Below are 15,577 nucleotides of genomic sequence, written 5' to 3'. Positions count from 1 at the left end.
TCAATAAAATAATTTAATAAGAAAAAAAGAAGAAGGAAGAATCTAGATATAACTCTAATTTATAAAATGATAAAATATAATCCTAAATTAAACCTTGCTCAGAAAATTAGTGGTTATAAGCAGTGGGTGTTTTTTTTGGGTCAATTTAAGGGGATGATGTGCACGTGAGAGGCAGTTGCGCATACATACATCCACATAATTCTTTTTCTGTTGGAAAAATGTAATCCAAAGCCAACAAATAATGGATAAGCGACGTCGGACTTTTTATGTTTTAGCTAAGCATGAAGTGTCACAGTATTTGTCTCTCGTTGCAGGAAAGGGATTTATGAACTCTTTCCTGCCAAGAAAAAAGTATATGCCTTTGTAGCACTTTCCATTCTTCTCTCTACAAGTGAACAATTATTATTTTTTCTATGAATATTTATATATATATATATATAGATACTTGGACTTTCTTTTTTACTTTATACGGGCCCTTTTATATCCGCCAAAGAATGGAGAACTATTTTATCTTTATCTTTATTTTTTATAAAAAGAGAATAATTAAGAATAAAATATTATATAAGGTATGCTGTCAAAAAAAAAGAGAGAGAGATATTATATAATTTGAGGGGTCAAAATATAACAATAAATAAGAAGATTAATGTAAAAAAATAGAGAGAAATTAAAATGAAGAGAATTATAAGTCCTATGTCCATGAGCCAAGAACCAGCTCAGAATTGGGCCTCTTTTAATTAATGGTCGGCCCAGAACCAAAGCTAATTAAGACTAATATATTCGGATAAGGACATGAACAAATCATCTGGGTTTAGGTTATCCGAGAAAATTTTGTTTCTTGCAACGAAGGATCTCAGTACGGATAAAAGTAAACAATTCTGAGAAAGAAAAAAGAAAGGAGAAAAGGTTTAATAAAAGTTGGATCAGATAGATTTATGCAATCCCAAGTCCAGAGTGCACAATATTAAGGAGGAGGCAGAGCAAAAGGAAGAACAGAGAGGTTTTACACTATATCTTTCTCCAGAAAGCAATGGCTCTAAAGATAGCACGCAACCCGCTCTTGCTCCTCCTCCATGCCCACTCCTTCTTCCCCTTCCACTTCACCACTATCCACCTCCCTCTCCTGCCACCTTCACTGGCTTCTTCAAATGACCCACTTGTGAAACTGGCAGATGACTCCTTAGAGAAAGGGAAAGCCATGAGATGCCTATCTAGGAGATGGCAAAGGGAGGCCAACTCAAAGGAGTCATAGAGTGGACTCCCACAATCCCATACAGAGAGCTTACCTTCTTCTTCTCCTCCTCCTCCTCCTTTCTCCTTTCCTCTCTCTTCCTCCTCCTCCTCCATGATCAAGTTTCAAGATGAATTCTTCTCTCCATCTCTTTCCTATATATATGTATAGAGAGAGGAGATTGCTGATATGTGTTCATCTTTGATTTGGTTAGTGTGGGGACAGTGGCAAATACCTCATTAATTAATTAATTAATTAATCAGTGATATGATTGTTGGCAATGAGAAGAGGCATATAGACCTTTCTATTTGGTAGTTGGCGACGTTTGTCTTTACTTTATATTAATGTGGAACATTCACGAGTTGTTGTCGATGATAAGGGGCAGTTAGTCTTATATTAGGTGATCAGTGATCAATGTCTTTTAAATCTTTATCTGATAACCAACTGGTTATCTAACAATCCATGCTATACATCAATGCTTGTACTCAAAGTGTTTGCACGGATTTCATCTCAAGAAGGTGGCCTACTCAAAACTTGAATTTAGCCCTTGCAGTTGTCCTTCTCATTTGGCTAACTTTGCCTATTCATATTTTATTAGCTAAATAATTTGGTGAGTGTAATCTAAGATCGAAATATAATAGTAAGATATACTTGTATTATATAAATTGTGTTGTGACTGACAGACACAAAAGAAGCAGAGTAATTTAAATAGACGATCAGGAGATAAAAATTTTGATTATAATCAAACTAAATACAAGTAATCTAAATAATTAAATTTACGTGGTTCAACTTATAGCCTGCGTAACTACATCTATGGGCGGAGACGAAGAGATAATCCACTAATGATAAAATAGAATATAGATAGAGATAATCAGTCAAATTCAATCTTGAACACAAAAAGAGAATGGGATTTGATTAAAAAAATTACCAAACAAAATAGATGAATCTAATCCAATCCAAAAACTTCTTTGAATCTATCAAGTAGGTCATAAAGATTTCAAGCCCGAGTTCAAATCAGGCTCAAATTCCTTTTGAGTGCATGTCACATCACAGATGGAAAAGCCAGAGGAGGTTGACAATTCTTAGGTGATCTAATAACTGTCTTTCAACTCTCGCAAGAGGTGCACTTGCACATCCCCGAACCGGTAAAACAAGCCTTAGATGCATGCAAAGGCCCATTTCTCCCATACTTTGTCTACAAGTAGTCAGAGAGTAACTTTTTGTACACTGAATTCAACCTCTGGAGCTAACGGTTTTCTTGAATTTTATGCCTGTAATTAATATCTTACGATGTCTTCCAGGTCAGAGTGTGCTGGGATAATAGGACTGCATAAGTTGATCATGTCACGAGTCTTTTGTTATGGGTTCCAATAATAAATATAAGCATGTGATGACAGGATTACCTGAGAGCTTTCACATGGTTAGCATGTGCTTAACAACCAAATTAGCACTCAATAATTAAAGATTGGCCAAACTCCACTGTTGTTCTTTTGGACCTTGTCTTCTTGCAATGAAACAGGTTGTTGTTGGTTGTTCTATTTCCTGTACATTTCCTCTTTTAAGAGTTTTGCTGTTTATTTTTCTCACAATTTGCTCTTGAAAGAAACTATAGGCCAAGAATTTCATTAATGTCACTTAAACGAATATAGCCAACAAACCTCACAAAGTTGGTGATCAGGTCCAGACGACAGCACATTGATGCAAAAAGCCTATCCTCCAACGACAAAGAGTTTTGATGTTACTCATGAAATTGGTTTAGAGAATCTGCCACACTTTACTACGTTCCTTTTGCTCACCTAGTAAAACCCATTTCATGTAGGTAGATTGGAGCTCTTATGCGTTCCTCATATTTTGATGAGCTCAGCTTGTGGCATTGACGAAGATTCTGGCTCATGTTGAGGCATCTTCTAGCTTAAAGTCTTTTTGAAATCATAGTTGATGCTCTACTGGAGGCAATGACAATGATGTTTATTCTGTCAGTAAGCATCTTTGAGAATGTCATGTTGATATATCCTTGTGATGTGTTCAAACCTGCAAAGACTGCCAGCTCCAGTTGAGAATAATATGAACTGTACTGCATCCTGTCCTATTCATGCAATATTCTCCACATTCTCAGAAATATTTTATAAAAGAGTAGCCAAAGTCAAATTTGGCTTAGCTTTACATAGAAGAAAGTGATGATGCCTTCCAGAGACTTGAATTCTGAAAGTGAGTTTCCAAAAGAAAATTGACACTACTTTCTAGTCCCTGATGTTAGAAAGCAGCGGTTAAAAGTGAAATTTTGGGGCTACTTTTGAAGTTGCCATGTGCAATAAATGTGGGTTAAACTTAAAAGTAGGAGGATAATTAACCCTTCTCTCCACTTTCACGTGAAGACGGCGAAACTAGACGTAATCTGCGCCGACATCTTCACCATCTTGTAGTCCACTCCTCCTTTGTTCATTCCCACTCCCAGCATAATTCTTTCTAACCACCGCCTTCTCGCTCTCTCTCTCTCTCTCTCTCTCTCTCTCTCTCTCTCTCTCTCTCTCTCTCTCTCTCTCTCTCGCATGGTGGACCAACTCCAAGGTCTACGAAGGAGGAAAGTATCCCTAATGGCGAGCTCGGGATCGCAATCTCTTGATCTCTCTGAGTTTCTTGTCAAGAAGAGCTCTATGTGGTGATGGAGTTTGTACCCAGAGTCGTTATCACTTTGTAGCTCCTCTTCCTTTTCCTCCCATTAAGGGCAAATGGCGGAAAGGGGAGTACGAGGAGCGTCACAGATTCGACTCGTGCGTTGCCCCAATTGCAATAAGATCCTCCCCGAGCTCCCACTTCTCGCGGCTTATCGTTGTGGGGGCTGCAATGCTATACTTCAAGGTATGCCTTTGATTCCCGTTTCGCTGAACTTTTTCGTAGGAAAAAAAATTAGATCTTTCATCCGTTTAATTAGTTTGCCTAGAAGTCATGTCAATCTGTTGGTTTTGTTAATCTAGGTGTTACAGCAAGAAAACAAACTCCTGCATTAGGATCTTCATCAGAAAGATCTGATGATGGAGGTGAGATAAAATGTGTTGGTAATTTGGAGAATGGTTTGGATAGAGAACCTAACAGTGGTTCGGGTTTTTGTGCATATGAGAGTGCTATGAGAGAACCTAAAGCCTCAGTCTTTGAAGCTACGGTCAAAAATACTACTTCCAATGTGGATGAATTGGCTAAAGAAAACATAGAGAGGAAGAGAGAAAAGAAGATGGGTATTGGGTATGTTGATAGGGATCTCAGAGTTTGTGAGAAAGAAGCTTTGGAGGGCGGAGAAAGGTTCAGAGCATCAATACTGCGTGAAGCTTCAAAGGATCAGAAGATGGGCATTCCATTTTCTTCTACTTCCATCGAAGGCCGTCTTGGTAAGTATCGGAGACCTACTAGCCAGTATGCCAATGAAGACCTCAACAAGAAGCAGAGTCCAGCAGGAACCAGGAGAGTTGACTACCTTGAGCAAGATCCAGTGGAGCTCTTAAGGAAGCTTGATGAATTGAGAGATCAGATTACTCGATCTTGTGAATTTATGAGCAAACAGAGAGAAACGGAACCCAGGAATAGAAGGGCAGCCTCGTCTTCCTTCAACCATAAACACAATAGCGCTTGGTTTTCTGAAAATCACCCACCGTTCAATCGGATCAATGCTACATGTTCACATCATCTGAATAGGCACGATATGGGAATGCCAAATTTTCATTCTCCTGTGCAATCATCAAATGGTATTCATGGATATCAGGAAAGATACAGGAGAGTGCCTTATGATCCCTACGCTGAGTATGCAGACAGATCAACGGACAGTTATCTCTATAGTCAGTTTGATCTAGATCCTGTCACGTCTGATCAAAATTATGGTTTTTACCATCAACCTGCCTGCTCATGTCTGCACTGCTATCAACATTTGCTTCCTCCTGGGCGAGTTCCGCCCATTCCCATTAGTTATCAAAGAGCAGGAAATCGTGGCTTTCCCGCTGCTGATAGATCATCACTGTTAAGTTCAGAAAATTATGACAGAAGATTTATAGATTCGGCCTTGTATTCTCACAAGTTACAGACCCAGAAAAGGGTATCACTCCATAGCAAGAGGGTGGAACGCCTTTGTCGACCTATTGGTGGTGCTGCTCCATTCATAATATGCTCTAATTGTTTTGAATTGCTTCAGCTACCATCTAAAATCCATCACATGTCTGAGAAATCAAATAAGCTGCGTTGTGGGTCATGCTCTCAGGCGATCATATTCAAACTTGATGAAAAGGTGTTTGGTTTTTCCATGACCTGGTCAGCTGTTCCCATGATTGTTAACAATGGAAGCTGCAATTATCGGATGAACCAAACTTTGCAGCATCAGAACGTTATTGGTGGAAATCCTGTTCCTCCTATGATAAGTCCAGAGGATGACATCCGTCCTGCAGATGATGATCCAGTTCCTCCTATGAGAAGCCATCAAATGGTGGAAAATGAATGTGGGTTAAACATGAGCTGTTCAGTAAAAATGCAGTCTCCCTCCACATCTTCCAGCAAGTCCAGAGATGTGGAGAGCCTAGAGAATATGGGATGTGGAGAAACCAGAGATTATAGGTCGGGCAATGTGGAGAGCCAAGATTTGCAGTATCACAAGCTTATTGATGGAAGTTCTGTTTTCCCTCATTGTGAAAATCATGATAACCCACAAGATGACCTCAAATCTTCAGATGATAATCCGATATCTCCTGCAATAATACATCAAATTACAGAAAAGGAACGTGGGTCAAGCATGAACTTTCCAGCAAAAACCGAGATTCTCTCCACATCTTCCAGTAGTTCTGGGGATGAGCATGGAGACCCCAGAGAATGCAGGTCTGGGGATGCGGAGAACCCAGATTTGCACAAGCATGAGCTTAGTAATGGAAATCCTGTTCTGTCTCACTCTAAAGATTATGACAGCCCACAAAATGAAATTCATTCGACAGGTAATAAATTAGTTTCCCCTACAGCAGATTATCAAATGACAGAAAAAGAATCTGGGTTTAACATGAACTATTCAACAAAAATGGAGGTTTTCTCCACATCTTCTATTAGGTCTAGGGATGTGGAGTGTCCAGAGGATTTAAGATGTGGCCAGACCAGAGAATGTAAGTCTGCGAATGTAGAGAACCAAGATCTACACTGTCATGAGAATTTTGATGGAAATTCTATATTTGCTCAATCTAAAGTATATGACAGCATACAAGATGAAATCCATTCTGCAGATGATGATCCAGCTTCTCCTGCAATGAGTGACCAACTGTCAGAAAAAGAATGTGGGCCTAACATGAACTGTTCAGAAAAAATGGAAGGTTGCGACACGTTTTCTAGCAGATCTGGGAATGAGGAGAGCCCAGAGAATATAGGATCTCAGAGAGATTCATCAAGCCTTAACAAATTGTCATTTGATGCTCAAGTGGCTTCATATGTTTTTGGGTTGCAGAAGAATTCTGTCCATCCATTCTTTAGTCAAGATATGGATGATTTTGAAGATGAAAGCATGAGCAGTAATTCTGGTTATGAGAATGTGGTTAAGGGTGATTTAAAGCAGCAGTCCATTGAAGATGCTCAACTAGCAAATGAAATGGATTTATCATTTACTCGGTATCCATATTCTGGATTTTCTGAAGGCTCAGTTGAAGTTGGACATGGTGAAGATCAACCTATAGTTGGTAAGAGTGGTAATTCATCTTTTGCTGGTCTGATAAAGAAAAGCTTGAAGGACTTCTCTTTATTTAATCAATCAGTTGAGAGTGGTAGATGTAAAGTTTCAGTTAATGGTCATCCTATTTCTGATCGTTTGCTTAAGAAGGCCGAGAAGAAAGCCGGTCCAATTGATCCTGGTGCCTACTGGTGAGTCATTGATTCACATTGATGACGCGGATTTTAAGTATTCTGAAATGTTAGATCTTACTGTCAAGCTTTTTATATAGTGCTTCTTGTCAATCTTTTACGTTAGAAGTGCTAATGGGGAGATTGTGTTTCTTGTGATTCATGTTGGACTTGGTAGCAAAGCCTTTATCTTAGTTCTCTTTTAAGCATGCTTATCTTAACCCAACTATTGTCCTTCTTACTTATGTCAGACCTCTTTCAAATTTAGGTACGATTACCGTGCTGGATTTTGGGGTGTCATGGGACATGAATGCCTTGGCATTATTCCTGTAAGCTCAGTCCTTCTTCATTATGCTTTACCAGCTTTTCCACCATAAAACTAATAGACTGTTACCTTGCAGTCGTTCATAAAAGAATTCAAATATTCCATGCCTAGAAACTGTGCTGATGGGAACACTGGAGTTCTTGTCAATGGGAGAGAGCTTAATCAGAAAGATTTGGATTTGCTTGTGGAGAGAGGGCTCCAGCGTACGTCCAGGCGCTCTTACATTATTGAAATGTCAGGAAAAGTTCTCGATGAAGCATCTGGCAAAGAGCTACATAATCTTGGCAAGCTTGCCCCAACGTAAGTTTCTCAGTTTTAAATGAGCATATGTTTGTAAGATTTTCCTTGACAAAGATGGAGATTAATTATTATATCATAGAATGAGCACAAACGATTGAATTAGTTCAAACATTAATGTTTGATCCATACAGCTTGTGTTTTCCTTTCCTTTTATGTAGGTTTTTTGATTTATTAGTATACTCTTTTTTTTCTATGCATTTGAATTTCTCTAAACTTCAATGTCTTGATGATCAGAGTTGAAATTTTGAAACGTGGATTTGGCATGCATGTTCCCAAAGAGCTAAGTTAGCTTGAAGTCTTGAGTGCGGCCGTTGCTTATCAATATTCGCACGAAAGTTATACATGCGAGGAGCAATAGTGAAGATGCCAAGTGACAGAAGAAGAGGTAATTTTATCCAGCAAATCTTCTCATGAGGCTTAAGTTGTTGGATGTACTTGAATTATATATATATCTGATATCCCATTATACATCATGTCCTGACAAAAGCCGTTCCATTCTTTCCATTACGATAACATGATTACATTCCTATTTTGCTTTTGACCAGCTTGTACTACTGATTCTATTCTTCTGCTTATTTACGATGTGGTTATTCTATTCCTGGGGCTCTTTGTTCTTGTGCTCTGTTCCTTTGTTCTTGTCTGGTAGTTTAGAACTGATCGTGGCACATAACAGAAAGACGAGGTATAACATCACTATTCTAGGGAAGTCGGTAGCAAAACGCTTCATATAGGGGAAGTCGTAAGAAAGCCGGCATCTCAGACACTCGACTAACCGAACCCTGCTCTGGTGGACTTCCATCTCAGAAGACGGTGGTAAGACATAGAAATTACCCCTTTCTGAAGCCGGCGCGGGAGATTCTGAACTTGCCGACTTTATTTAGTTTCGGATGCATCCTTGCTCTAGCCGACTTCCTCCTTTTCCTTTTACAAGACGTTGCCGATTAATATAAGATTTGTCTACAATCACATTAACAGGATGACTTCAGGCATCCATTTTAATTCAAACTAAATACTAAAATGCTTACGTGGAAACTACTAATGCACTACCATAGTGATTGAATCTTACTAAATCACGATAGAAGTTAATGAGTCAATTTTTTCATAGCAAATAATTATTTGAATTTTTTTATTAATTATGGTATGTGTATGATTTTGAGTTTAATGTGGCACCATTATTAAAGGATTTACAGAGGGAGTTAAATATAGTTAGGCTTAAATTGCATGGTAAGAAAATGATGAGATGGATATAGTTGATTTCAAGGGGGTTAGAAACTTGTTTAACTACTAATTTTTGACAACGTGATTCCAGTTGTAGGCAATTCTAAGTTGGACAAACTAAAGATTATAAAATAAGAGCCATTATACAATCACATGAGGATGAAAAAAAATATTAACGAAATAAAGGTCAACGTCTCTTACTAATTTACTGACAAGATTTTGAAATGCATTTTGCTTATCAAAAGATTAATAACTTATAACTGCTTACACCAATAATAATCGAGTTGACTTACCTTGCACATATTAACATATTGCATCGATCCATAAACGAAGGGCCTCTCTTTCCCCGATCGTTGGGTAATTCTAAGGCCATGGTTTGTGTTTAAAATACAAATAGTTTTTTTTTACTGTGGCCGTAGATCTAGCCAAAAATTCATTTATTGATGGGTATGTACTATTTCTTTCCGAAAATTTAATGTCACAAACTAATGGGAGAATGAGGAATAAATTGCATGGCTTACCATGTCAGACGAGTTTAAAAGATAATTTAATCTTGGAAATATTAAGTTCCCCCCTCCGTAATTTAGCCAAAGTTCAACTTTATATACTTTAAATTTAAAAACCTAACCTTTGTATGCAAATACAATTGTCAAATAGTTAAAGTAGCTCTACAATCCTCAAAGTAGACTATTCTTTCGTATTTTTGTTGATTAATATGTTATAATTTAATATGGATCATAGAGATTGAGTACTAAAAGTTGAAATATACAAGATATATGGTAAATTGTAATAATTTACCCTTCAATGTTGCAATCTGAGACATTTAGTCAACCGAGATGCCAATTAAATCACCCCACCGTCTCCAATTAAATAGGTGTCAGGATGTAGATACCCCTAATAACTCCACCAATCCGCACCCGGATCCGAACCCGATAGCACCGCACCTAATAGGCCAATAGAAAGGAAATCGAGGCAGCATCAGCGTGAGGTATTTAATATCTATACAAATCCATCCCTCTAAAACATAAAAACCACGCAACTCCTCCCCGACCTCTTTTCCTCCTCCTCTCCCTCCCTCCAAAACCCATGGGAGAAGCCACACCGAAAGAAGATCCGATCGACGGCGGCGCAGCCTTCGTGCTCGAATCCAAAGGTCTATCTCTTGCACCTCGCCATTTATATATGCACATAGATATAAATGTATAATAAGATGCGATTAATTAACGTTAATCGATCGTACACAAATCCCAATTTGGATCAGGGAATTGGTGGCATGCTGGTTTCCATCTAACCACCGCCATCGTTGGGCCGACGGTATTAACGCTGCCATACGCGTTGAGGGGCATGGGATGGGGGCTTGGGTTGTCTTCTCTCACGGTGGTCGCCGCCGTGACATTTTACGCGTATCTTCTCATGTCGAGGGTCCTCGACCACTGCGAAAGCCAGGGCCGCCGGCATATTAGGTTTCGCGAGCTGGCCGCCGACGTTCTCGGTATACATGTTTCTCTTTCAAAGTCGAAGACGATGCATATATGTATGTGATTGGATTAATCTTGGGTTGGATTTTAGGATCGGGATGGATGTTTTACTTCGTGGTGAGCGTGCAGACGGCGATCAACATGGGAGTAGGGATTGGTGCTATATTGCTTGCAGGGGATTCACTGGAGGTAACTAAGCTTCAACAACCTTCTTTCTTTCTCTTTAGTTTTGGAGCTATCGCGTCTTTAATGGCTGACTTCGATCGTTTTCGTTGGGTGGGTCGTTGTCAAATTTTGGAATTTGGGAATGGGTTCATTATGATGATGTTAAATATTTGGAGCAATTAGACTTGGATCATGCCTGGAATCCCCAAATCAACAAATTGGGTTTGAATGGATTTCATTATATGTCATGAAAAGTTGATATCAGATTAACGTTCTTGTACTCTTTGGTAGCTAACTTGACGTTATTCTCTTTATGTCACATTAACGTTGTAATCTTGGCACTTGCATGGGGCCGGAGAAGATAATGTACTCAAATCTTTCGCCAGATGGACCCCTAAAACTATACCACTTCATCATTATCGTCACCGTGGTGCTAATCTTTCTATCTCAATTGCCATCCTTCCACTCTCTTCGGTACATCAACCTCGCTTCACTTCTCCTGAGCCTCGGCTACACGTTGCTCGTTGTCATAGGTTGCATTCGTGCAGGTCATTTTCTAACCCTAACTTGCTTTGATTTTCTTTTTAATATATATTTCTTATGTTTTATTCTTAAATTTTTTTTCTTAAATTAAATACGAGCCATAATTTATAAGTTAGTCAAATAAAGTACCGTCTAGTATACGGCAATTGAATGGTTGAAACTAAATAGTACTAAATAAAATTAATCGAAAGGATCGATTACTTGTCTAAATAGTACGAGTAAATTAATCATATTTTATTGCTCTCTCTTAACTATCTATTTTATTTAAAAAATAAAAATAATAATAAATTAGTAGAAATTTGTACTCCTATTATTAAGAAAATGCTTATATAAGGATGAGCAATAAAAGAAAATTTAAATTCTATTTTTTATGAGTTAATCTAGTCACATATCTAAAATATCTTATACATTCTTTAATTTATTAATAGATAAAAAAATATTTTTAATAACTAATTAATTAGTATCAAATCATTGCTCCTAGTATATAACCAACTTGGTCAACTCTACCGAGAAATAAGGTACAACAAATTTAAACCATAGATATACAATATTTTAATAATTTTTTTATTAAATATTAATCTCAGTATCTCTCTACAGATTGATAGAATACAACCATTGAGCTGCAATTATGGATTTATATTTTAAATTGTTAATCCAGCTAGGGAGAATTAGATACCTCCCTTTTCATCTCTTATCGTGTTCTAATTTTTATCAAAACGATCCACGTGGTTTTAAGATATTATAAATGAGAGGACTTACCGGAAAGATATAATTAATGTTTGGATTCTCTTATCGTGATCTTCTTTTTTGTTTTATTATAATAAGTTGCTTCCATAATGTATCCTATCTTGGACTTATCAGGATTGCTTTAGTAGGAATGCTGAGCAATTATTTTGATTAAAAGTGCCTACGTACAAATAAAGTTTAGCAGTTGAGGTTGAAACCATTATCTTAGTGTGTTTGCTTGTTTGACTAGAGTGGCTTAGATTTAATCCCTCTAAGAATCCAAGCGGCTTCTTTCGTTGGATGGTTGATATAATTGTTCGAAAAAAATAGAAAATAGGAAAGAATTCTGAAGCTCATTAAGCTATTGGGGCACTACTGGGCCTGGCCCTAAATAATCTCTGCTTCCAAGTCACAGAATTCTTTCTCTGTTCCCAGGTTTCTCAAAAGATGTTCCACCGAAGGAATACTCACTGGACTCCTCTAAATCTGAGAGATCCTTCAATGCGTTCACGTCCATCTCCATCTTGGCTTCCGTCTTCGGGAATGGGATATTACCAGAAATTCAAGTAATGATAGTTTCTTAGTAGTTTTCAAGTGTGCAAGTTGAAACCAATTCATATTTGAATTGGACAGTAACCTTTCAGGCTACGTTGGCACCTCCAGCAACTGGGAAGATGGTGAAGGGGCTAATACTTTGTTACTCTGTCATATTTGTTACGTTCTACTCCGCTGCCATCTCCGGGTATTGGGCATTTGGGAAACAAGTGCAATCCAACGTCCTCAAGAGTTTATTACCAGATGGTGGACCTTCGTTGGCTCCTACATGGCTACTAGGCCTCGCAGTGGTCTTCATTCTCCTTCAACTCCTCGCCATTGGTTTGGTATGTCGTCAACCAATCATGTCGGCGGAAACGAGATCGTATATACTCCATACTAAACAAACTTGTTCTACAGGTATACTCTCAAGTGGCCTACGAGATAATGGAGAAGAACTCAGCTGATGTTAAACAAGGGATGTTCTCCAAAAGGAACCTAATTCCGAGGATAGTGTTAAGGACACTATACATGGTGTTCTGCGCGTTCATGGCGGCGATGCTTCCCTTCTTCGGCGACATCGTCGCGGTCGTGGGTGCTATTGGCTTCATCCCGCTTGATTTCGTGCTTCCTATGCTTCTCTATAACATGGCAGTTGCTCCTCCGAGAAGCTCTCTTGTTTACTGGATAAATATCTCCATTATGGTGATCTTCACCGGCGTCGGGATCACCGGCGCATTCGCCTCCGTCAGGAAGCTTGTTCTCGACGCGAACCAGTTTAAGCTCTTCAGTAACAATGTAGTGGATTGAAACATTAACTGTCAAGCGTGTGACAAATCAAACGGGTATTTATCACTTTCATTCTGCTCCTTTCTTTCTTTACTTTTGCTCTGTTTTGAGCGTGGAATTTATAATTTTCTAGGACACAAGACCTTTTATGCAAATTTACCGTCATGTGCATAGAAGCATAGGATTACGCGGAGGAATCTATCCTTTGTACAATGATGGGTTTCACAATCAGCAAAATATATATAAAGAAATTGAATGAAGATTGAAACTCAAATTCGAGTTAATGGACGGGGCAATGGGGACTAAAAGGCTCGTAGCAGTGGTCAGGAATTAGAGAGGTCGGGACTAAAAGGGCTTATCTGAGGAGGGGTTTTTCAAATTTAGATTTAAAGATGTGATAAAAAAAAGTTGGCAGATTTAAAATAGTAAAAAAGAAACATTTGATTCAAACTCAACTTAATTATATCTCTATGTTTCAAATCCAATTAATCATTTTTTAAACCCATTTTTCTATTTTTCTTCGTCGTAACTCGTAACCTTGTGGGGCAATTGCCTATGAAAAGAACTTGCGGCAGAACAACACAGGAATACTTATGTGATTAATTCCAGCAGCTCAGCTAACCATGGCGGCGGAGATCGTTATCGAACAACCCCGTCGACATGCACATCGTCTTCCTCGTGAGCCCCGGCATATATAGGCCACCATGGCTTCACCGTCTCCCTCCTCTCTTACTTTAATTAACTTCTCCTCCCCGAAGCAATAAGCCACTCTCTCCTCCCTCCTCTCCGACGCGATCATCGAGACGCACCTCGCCGTTCCCCCATGTACTACTACCGCCCTCGCTCCTCTTTTACCTCCCTACCCTCGACGAGACCACCTCGTGCGAGTTCCGCGACCTGCCCGAACCAGTTCGGCTGTCCGGATGCCCCGGTCCATGGAGAAGACCTCGGCGTCGGCCTATACTTAGAGCCTCCCCTACGAGGAAGACTGATCATGGAGCTGGACGTCATCAAAGCTCTTCGAGATCAGCAAGAAGTTGGAAATCCACCGGTCTACTGCGGCTGGAACTCGACCTTGTAGTGGAGCACGTTGCATGGCGTGCCAATGATCACGTGGCCATTGTATGCGTGAACGCAGCTAGCGTTGCTGGTGGATGGTGTCAAGATCGCATCGAGGCCAAAAGCTCGGGTGGATGGAATTACATATTCGGATGCTATACTTCTTTAGAACGCAACCAATTGAATTGCGGATATATTCTACTTGTGGGAAGTTCGTACAACTTGTAAGGGACCAAAAGGACTGGTTGTTGGGTGATCTCAAGCTTCTGTTAATTACTTCGCTAGTATAGAATATTATAACGTCGCCTTTATTCTCTCTGCCTGGATGACGAATATGATTCTTTTCTAATGAATGGTCCTATGCAAGAAATGTTCTTTGATAATTAATCAGGAAATTAATTTGATATTAACATGCATTCTCCAATGATCGTTGTGTCTCCTCTTTGACTATTTCTTTTCCAAAAAGAAAAAAAGTCATAACATGCCCGATTTCCGATTTGGCTGCTTCACTACAAAACTCTGTGCACCTTCAAATTAAGTAACTGCATCGTCCTTCTCTTCTCTTGTATTTCCTTTATATATATATATATATCAATATCTTTGCCATTTTCATCGTATCCTCTCTTAATTTCTTAAATCTTTGTTCATAATAGAAATGTAAAATCTATAATAAAAGGCTAATTGTTGCCTTTTGTATTTCAAACTAATTGCTCGCACCCCACCACCCCTAGATCAATAGAATATTCTCATATACTGTTTTATTTTCAGATATGTGTATTTTAATATTAAAAACTAAAGTATATAATAGGAAATTCAAATTTGATTAATTGATAAATTTTAGATATGTTTTCTCTTTTTTCATGCCTAAAATATTTATAATTAAATTATTCTAACAGATAATAATTTTATAAGTATTCTGTATGATTATCGACCCCCTCCAGTGAAATTTTCTTTCTCCGCCCTGTCTTTAGTCTTCCTTTTATTTCTCGTAATTAACATCAGATATTAAGTAGTTGAATATGGTCATCAATTTTCCTTTTTTTTCTTTTGTTTTTTCTTCCAAAATTAGAACTAGTAAACCCAACTTAATTATATTTCTGTGGTATTGTAGGCCTTGTCACTAATTTGAGCAACGTATATTTTTCTGATTAATTACCCAAACGTTGATTGACCAATTGGGCTTCTGAACTCATCTTGGTTCGTAGAGAATAATCTTCCTGTGTGGGAATAAAGAATATCAACCACTGAGTCTCTAAGATAAACCATGAGAGGCTTCGTTTGGACGACTCCTGTCTCCTTCGATCTTAATTTGCTTATAAAAACGTAGAATTACTTCCCGCCATTCCCCAACCGTGAAACAGC

General features: G+C 38.5%; 2 protein-coding genes across 3 annotated transcripts; both read left to right on the top strand.

Annotated features, from left to right (window-relative positions):
- Window positions 1–3,544: 3,544 nt before the first annotated feature.
- On the top strand, window positions 3,545–8,317 carry LOC140763877 (uncharacterized). The gene is made up of 5 exons (XM_073102255.1): window positions 3,545–4,087; window positions 4,204–7,099; window positions 7,347–7,407; window positions 7,480–7,703; window positions 7,938–8,317. Exons 1-5 carry the CDS (start codon window positions 3,958–3,960, stop codon window positions 7,990–7,992), a joined length of 3,366 nt encoding a protein of 1,121 aa, XP_072958356.1. The 5' UTR covers window positions 3,545–3,957; the 3' UTR covers window positions 7,993–8,317.
- Window positions 8,318–9,915: 1,598 nt separating this feature from the next.
- LOC140768789 (probable GABA transporter 2) lies at window positions 9,916–13,444 on the top strand. 2 transcript variants are annotated; one of them, XM_073110353.1, is made up of 8 exons: window positions 9,916–10,074; window positions 10,183–10,413; window positions 10,491–10,588; window positions 10,926–11,112; window positions 12,269–12,399; window positions 12,478–12,714; window positions 12,788–13,212; window positions 13,290–13,444. In XM_073110353.1, the coding sequence occupies exons 1-7, from the start codon at window positions 10,008–10,010 to the stop codon at window positions 13,175–13,177; spliced, it is 1,341 nt and encodes a 446-aa protein (XP_072966454.1). In that variant the 5' UTR covers window positions 9,916–10,007; the 3' UTR covers window positions 13,178–13,212; window positions 13,290–13,444. The 2 variants fall into 2 exon arrangements, with proteins under 2 accessions (XP_072966454.1, XP_072965702.1); XM_073109601.1 differs by lacking the exon at window positions 13,290–13,444 and having other exon boundaries at window positions 12,788–13,231.
- The last annotated feature ends 2,133 nt before the right edge of the window (window positions 13,445–15,577 follow it).

This window comes from Typha angustifolia, chromosome 1, assembly GCF_048772165.1.
Source record: "Typha angustifolia cultivar Huaian chromosome 1, ASM4877216v1, whole genome shotgun sequence".
In the NCBI taxonomy this organism is placed as follows: domain Eukaryota; kingdom Viridiplantae; phylum Streptophyta; class Magnoliopsida; order Poales; family Typhaceae; genus Typha; species Typha angustifolia.
Note: the sequence above shows the minus strand (reverse complement) of the source record. Positions and strands in the feature narration are given on the sequence as shown.